The sequence below is a fragment of the Rhinopithecus roxellana genome, chromosome 8 (genome assembly GCF_007565055.1).
Source record: "Rhinopithecus roxellana isolate Shanxi Qingling chromosome 8, ASM756505v1, whole genome shotgun sequence".
Classification (NCBI taxonomy): Eukaryota; Metazoa; Chordata; class Mammalia; order Primates; family Cercopithecidae; genus Rhinopithecus; species Rhinopithecus roxellana.
The window spans coordinates 10,811,852-10,819,351 of NC_044556.1; the positions used below are offsets into that span (position 1 = coordinate 10,811,852).

The 7,500-nt window shown below is 57.9% G+C and overlaps 1 protein-coding gene across 1 annotated transcript in view; it reads right to left on the reverse strand.

Moving 5' to 3' along the window:
- Positions 1-7,500, reverse strand: part of SHC2 (SHC adaptor protein 2) — a 73,881-nt gene that overhangs the window by 48,621 nt on the left and 17,760 nt on the right. The window contains exon 2 of the mRNA XM_030936726.1: positions 1,833-1,969. Coding sequence (XP_030792586.1) covers positions 1,833-1,969 — 137 coding nt within the window. The remainder of the gene's footprint in view (positions 1-1,832; positions 1,970-7,500) is intronic.

The following is a 7,500-nucleotide window of genomic DNA, read 5'->3' on the forward strand; positions in this document are numbered from 1 at the left end:
GCCCAATAGGAAGGCGGGGGTCAGATCTGAGGGTTGGACCAGCGAGCAGGAGGCCCTGAGCCTGAGCCCAGTCCCGCGTCCTGATCCCTTCTGCAGTGCCGGAAGAGTGACCTCTGCTCTGGAGGGCCCCTGAGTGGTGGCAGAAGCTGACCCACGAGAGCACCTCAAACATGGGTCCCAGACAGTCGAAGTCTCCAGGGTCCCTGCCACGGCCGTCGACAATGTCGGGCGTTCATGTGGAAAACCGCCACCCGACCCAGGGCGCACGGGAATTTCCACGGCACAGCCACTGTGGAAAACAGCCTGCGGACTCCTCAAAGCTTAAAAATTGTCCGGGCGCGGCGGCTCCCACCTGGCATCCCAGCACTTTGGAGGCACGAGCGCGGACGGATCACCTGAGGTCAGGGTCTCGGACGTAGAGCTGACCAGCATGCGGAAACCCCGTGCTCTACTAAAAAATTATAACAACTAGTGGGCGTCGTGTGGACACTTGCCTGTACTCCACTACTCGGAAGGCCTGAGGCAGGACAATTGCTTGAACCTGAGACAAGGTCGCAGTGAGCCAAGATATCATCCCACGCACACCCATCCTGGGGTGACAGAGTGAGACGCTGCCGTCTCAAAAAAAAAAAACAAAATTAGGCCGGCGCGCGGGGTCTCAAAGCTCTATAATCCCAGCATTGGGATGGCCGCGCCGGTGCGGATCCACGAGGTCACGGATCGAGACCCATCCTGGTCATACTAGTCGTTGTGAAACCCGTCATACTCAAAAATACAAAAAACTAGCCGGGGGCCGTGTCGTAGTCTCTAGTAAGGCGGCGCTGTATTCCCAAGCTACCCGAAGGCTAGAGGCGGAGAATGGCGGGAACCCGGGAGGCGGAGCTTGCATGAGCTGAGATCCGGGCTAACAGGACGATCACACTGTTTCCAGTTTCCTGGGAGTACAGAGCCAGACTCCGTCTCAAAAAAAAAAAAAGACCGATAGAAAAGAAAAACAGACAAGAAAAGGAGCGAGGCTCTGACTCAGGGCCACAGGCGGCTGGGAGGGCTGCGGAAAGTCCTTCGTGAGAGACGCCAGACGCAGGAGGCCACGCAGCGCGTGATCCTATTGCTATGAAATGTCCAGAACAGGCCGATCCCCAGAGACAGGGAGGGGTGGGTGGTGGGGCCGGGGCTGGGGAGGGGACGGGGCGTTTCGGGGGTGATGAGGATGTTCGGAACCAGACAGTGGTGGTGGTCGTGTGACTCTGTGAAGCTCCCACAAAAGCCGACACTGTAAGGTGCGGTTGACAATCGTTTGGATGCCGGTGGATCGGAGAAAAGTTACATTCTCATACATGATGCGTACGGTTTCACAACTATACCCACATTAAGGTTTTTACGTCTATTGAAGTGGGAAGTATCACACAGTTAGAATGGATGCACAGAAAAAATGGGTTCGCTCTGACTTTGCTTTAAGCCGGCTCATATCCCTGAGACTGTTATACACGGCCGTTTGCATGACTACGAGAACTACCGATTGTTTCACAGACACCGCACAGCATCCTGAGGTCACCGTGCGGAAAACAGGGACACAGAGACGCTGTTGGGCCCTGGTCCCAGAGGGAACCCGCCAGGCCCTGCACCCCCCGCCGTGCGCAGACTTGCCCAGCACCCTGCGAGCGACCGGCATTCTTTCTATCTTAGAGGAAGACCGAGGCCTGCAGGGCCCAGTGATCGATGCCTGGCGTGGGGACAGGGCGGACACGTGGCGTGAAGTGGGAGGGAGGAAGCAGGGCACGGAGGCTGCATCCTGGGGCCCCAGCACGGCTGTCGTGGACCCATTCGCTTGCCGTCCCTCCAGCGCACTCAACAGCCCACCGCGGCCCAGGGCCGGGTTGGAGGCTGCACCTGCGTCACCATCGCTGTCGCTGATGTTGTTAAAGTCCGGGAGCAGCATGAGCGGCGGACGCTCGATGCAGCCCATGTACTGAGGGGAGACAGGTGGCATCGCCAGTCGGACACCCCGCCGTGGAGGCCACGTCCCCTTTTCCCCAGCAGCCCTTGCCTCCCTGCACCCCTGGTGTTCGCAGCCCTTTCCTCTGCCCCTGGTGGCTCCGGGGCCTTCCTGCCTCCCCGACCCCAAGGCCTGGACACTGTCCCAAGAGCCGCCCCCTCGAACTCCAGGCATGTTTTCCTCTCTTGCTGTTTCTCAGGGGCCTGGCGGTTCCCCGAGGCTCTACGGCGCTTGTTCCCTTAACTGTCTTGCCCTTGTCAGTCTCTTTCTGTTCAGCCAGCGCCTAAGCCAAGGAGTGTGAGGACACTGCGATCCTGAGCACTTCCCTATCTCCAGCGCCCAGCTCAGGGTCTGGCAAACAGTGGGGTGGACGTCCTGGCAGCCACAGATGCACACACTGCTGGCCTCGCCCTCCACAGGAAGTTTGCGGGCTCCCGGGCAAGACCAGCACGTTTCCCGTGAAGGTGATTGCATAATCGATCCAAACGCGAAATCATTCCCACTCATCTGAGGGACCTGAGGGACGAGAGGCGCAGAGACGTCCCGCCGAGTCCCTGGCCTGCTTCAGTGCCGTGAAGGGTGGGGGAGCAAGGCCAGAAGGCGAAGGCCACAGCGTCCTTCCATCCCTGGCCCTTGCCGGTGGGAGGGGAAGGGGCACAGCCCACGTCATCTCTACGAAATGTCCTACAGGGGCAGCAAGAGGATGTGTGGGTGCCAGGGGTCAGGGAGTGAAGGCTGATGGGAACACGCTTCCTACTGGGGTCATGAGCAATTCTGGAATTAGACAAAAGGGGTGGTTGCACAATATTATGAATGTACTAAATGCTAATACTGAATGTTGTGAAAAATGCAACAAGCCAATCAATGATTAATAAGTTTACGTCATTCAGCCACCACCTCCGTTTTTTTAAACTGATCGTTTCTTGAACTTGCCAGCATCAAACACTTTTGACCCCTTGCAAATCTCCATTTTTAGGACTTTACCCCACAGATACCTCAGCCTGAGGGCCTCTGAGGTGTGTACAGGTCACTGTGTGGGTTGGTAACAGGTGCTGCCCGTCTCCACGGCTCCATGTGCCTGGAGCAGGGCGAGCAAGGAGCAGAGACAGACACAAGAATGCGGACAGGAAGCAGAGGCCACATCCCACACCTGGGCTGTGATGAGGGGCAGGGGTTCATCCTGGGCCAGCTGGAGAGCCTGGGAGCACTTCAGCAGGGCATGGACTGAGAGGCCTCACCTCCTGTTGAATGGATGGATGATGGGTGGATGGACTGACAGACGGAGGATGGATGGATGAATGAAAGAATGGATGGAGGATGAACAGATGGCTGGGTGGGTGAATGGATGGATGGATGATGGGTGAGTGGATGGATAGATGGGTAGATGGATGGACAGGAATATGGACCAGCCTATGGATGGGTGGTGGATGATGGAGGATAACTGGTGAGGTGGGTTCGGTGGTAGGATGGATGAATGGATGATGGATGGATTGGATGGGTGGATGCGGTGGATGGCGTGGTGGGCTGGCTGGATGGATGGATAGGTGGCTGGATGGGTGGATGGATGAATGGGTGATGGATGGGTGGGTGGCATGGATGGTGGTGTGATGGGCTGGTGGGTGGATGGATGGGTGGACGGGGGATGGATGGGTGGGTGGGTGTATGGATGGGTGGGTGGGTGGCATGAGTGGATGGCTGGGGGGGGTGGCTTGCGGATGGGGTGAATAAAAGGGTGGTAGTTACTGGTGGTGTGGTGGGTGAGTTTGATGGTGTGGATGAGTGGTTTGGATGGCATGGGTGGAGGCTGATGGATGGGGGCTGGATGGGTGGATGTGGATGGATAGATGGGTGATGGATGGACAGGAATATGGACCATGAATGGATGTGGTGGTATCTGGATGGAGGCTCAATGCTATAGTGGGTGGGTGACGGGTGGAGTGGATGGAAATGGATGGATGGATGCGGTTGGCATGGGTGGGTGGATGGCATGGTGGATTGGTGGTGGGATGGTGTGGATGGATGGTGGGATGATGGCTGGCAGTTGACAGTGATGGCTCGTGGCTGGGGTGGATGATGCAGGGTGGATGGAGTGGGTGGGTTGGATGCGGATGGTGGTGGTGGGGCTTGCTGGGGGCAGTTGGATGGCGGGTGGTGGGTGTATGGATGGGTGGGTGGGTGTGAGTGGCATGGATGGGGGGGTGGGGATGCTGGCTGGCTGGGTGCATCCCAAATGGGTAGTGTGGCAAGGATGGGTGGGTGGCTTGATGCATGGCTTGGCATGCTGCAGTGGATGTGTGGACTGGAGGTGGATGTGGATGGATGGCTAGATGGATGTGTGGATGATTGTGTGTGGATGCGATGATGTCGTGGATGATGCATGGTGGGATGGTATGGGATGGGTGGTATGGATGTTGTGGTGGATGGTGGGTGGATGGATTGGTGATGGTGGGTTATGTGGGTGGTGGGTGATGGATGGTGATTGCTGTTTTTGGTTTAGGTGATGGGGTGGTGGGTGATGGGATTGTGGATGGGTGGATGGATAGGGTGGATAGGATGGATGGGTAGTTGGATGGATGGGTGGATGGATGGGGGCGGTGGTGGGTGGGTGGTATGGACTGGGTGGATGGTGTGGTGTTGGTGGATGGGTGTGATGGATGGTGAATGGGTGGTGTGGATGTGATGGGATGGATGGTATGGGATGGTGGATGGAGTGGCTGATGATGGGGTGGATGGATGGTTGTGGATGGATGGGCGTGGGTGAGATGGTGATGGCTGGGTGGGATGGATGTATGGGTGGATGGGAGGGTTGCTGGGTGGAATGGATGGGTGGAGGATGGATGGGATGGCTGTGGATGGCTCGTGGCTGGATGGGGCTGGATGGTGGTGGTTTGGATGACATGGATGGGTGGATGGATGGGTGGGTGGTGGATTGGGGATGGGTGGTGGGTGGATGGCTGGCTGGATGGATGATAGGGATGGATGTGGTCGATGGATGAATGCGTGTGATGGGATGGTGGGTGGATGGATTGGGTTGGATGGATGGATGGGTTGATTGGACGTTGGTGAATGGTGATGGGTGGATGGATGGTGGGTGGTTGATGTGGGTATGGTGGGGGTGGGTGGATGAGTGGATGGATGGGTGGGGTCGGCTGGCTGGATGGGTGAATAAATGGGTACGTGACTGGATGGTGGGTGCGGTGGATGGTGGGTGGATGAGGGTGATGTCGTGATGGATGGGTGGATGGATGGATTATGGTGGGTGGATGGATGGGGTGGATGAGTCGGAAGGATAATGGGTAACTTGGATGGACAGGAAATATGGACATGATGGATGCGGTGGTGAATGGAATGGTAGATAATCTGATAGATGGTTGGGGTGACGGGGTGCAGGATGATAGAATGGCCGGATGGGTGGATGGGGTGGGTGGCATGGATGGATGGGCTGGATGGGTGGATGGGTGGATGGCTGGCTGGACGGATGGATAGTGGATGGATGATGGGTGGATGATGAATGGGTTGGATGGAGTGGTGGGGTGGATGGATGGTATGGGTGGATGGATGGGTGGTGGCTGGAGTGGTGGCGGGTGGAGGATGGGTGGGGGTGTATGGATAGGTGGGGTGGGTGGAGAGTGCTGGATTGGGGGGTGTGATGGCTGGCATGGTGATAAGTGGTATCGGTGAATGGATGGGTGCGGTGGGTGGATGGCGATGGGTGGATGGTATGGAGGTGTGGATGATGGGTGGATGGACTGGATGGATGGGTGGATGGATGGCATGGAGGGGGGATGGTGGTGGGGATGGATGGGTGGATGGGTGGGTGGTTTGGGGGATGGTATGGTGGATGGATGGGTGGATGGGTGGAGTGGTGTGGTGGATGGATGGTGGATGGGTGGCATGGATGGGTGGATGGATGGCATGGGTGGTTGGGATGGATGGGTGGATGGCATGGATGGTTATGTGATGGATGGGTGGAGGATGGGTGGATGGGTGGGTGGTTGGTGGATGGATGGGGGATGGGTGGGTGGGGGTGGTGGATGGGTGGATGGTGGGATGGATGGGTGGTGGGTGGGATGGGTGGTATGGTGTGGATGGGTGGGTGGATGATGTGTGGATGGATGGGTGGTGGGTGGTTTGGATGGCTGGTGGAGGATGGAGGTGGATGGATGGGGTGGATGGATGGGTTAGGTGGATGGATGGGGATGGATGGGTGGATGATGTTGGCTGGTGGATGGATGGGTGGTGGGTGGATGCATGGATGGGTGGATGGATGGGTGGTGGATGTGGGATGGATGGGTGGATGGGTGGATGGGTGGTGCTGGTGGATGGATGGTATGGTGAGGGATGGGTGGAGGTGGAATGGTGGATGGATGGGGGTGGATGGATGGGTTTGGGATGATGGGTGGATGGATGGGTGGGTGGGATGGATGGGTGGTAGGAGTGATGGTGTGGGTGGTGGAGGATGGTCGTGGGTGGCGATGGAGGATGGGTGGATGGCTGGATGGGTGAAATAAATGGGTAGGATGAATGGATGGGGTGCGGTGGGTTGGGTGTGATGGATGAGTTGGGTTTGGATGGATGGGTGGATGGATGGGGATGGTGGATGGGTGATGGATGGGTGGATGAGTGGATGTGTGGTGGATTGGGGATGGGTGCATGGATGGGTGGATGGATGGATGAGTGGATGGGAAGTGGGGGGGTGGATGGCTGGAGTGGGTGAATACAGTGGGTAGGGTGAATGGATGGGTGGGGTGGGTGGGTGGATGGGGGTCTGCGTGAGTGGATGTGTGGATGGATGGGTGGAGTGGATGATGGATTGGATGGATGGATGGTGGTGTGTGGGGTGGAGTGGCTGGGTGGATGGGATGGATGGGTGGGTTGGTTGGGTGATGGTGTGGTGGATGGTGGTGGATGGGTGGGTGGCTTGGACTGGTGGATGGATGGAGTGGGTGGTGGATGGATGGGTGGATGGGGGTGTTGGATGCGTGGATGGGTTGGGTGGTTGGGTGGATGGATGGGTGATGGATGGTGGATGGGTGTGTGGGTGGATGGATGGGTGGATGGTGGATGATGGGTCTGGGTGGATGGATGGGTGGGTGGGTGGGTGGATGGGCGGAGGTGGATAGGTGGATGGATGGGTTGGATGGATGGATGGGGTAGTGGATGGTGGGTGGATGGGGTGTGGATGATGGGTGGTTATGGGTGGATGGATGGAAGGGTGGATGGATGGGTGGGTGGGGATGGGTGGATGGATGGGTGGGTTGAGGTGGTGATGGTGGACTGGGTGAGGATGGTGGCGTGATGGATGGCTGATGGTGGGTGGGGGATGGTTGGGTGGATGATGGGTGGATGGATGGGCTGGATGGATGGGTGTAGGGTGGGTGGGTGGTTGGGTGGATAGATGGGTGGATGGATGGGTGGATGTGTGGGTTGAGATGGGTGGATGGATGGGTGGTGTGGGTTGATTGTGGGTTGGTGGGTGGATGGCTGGATGGATGGTGGGGTGG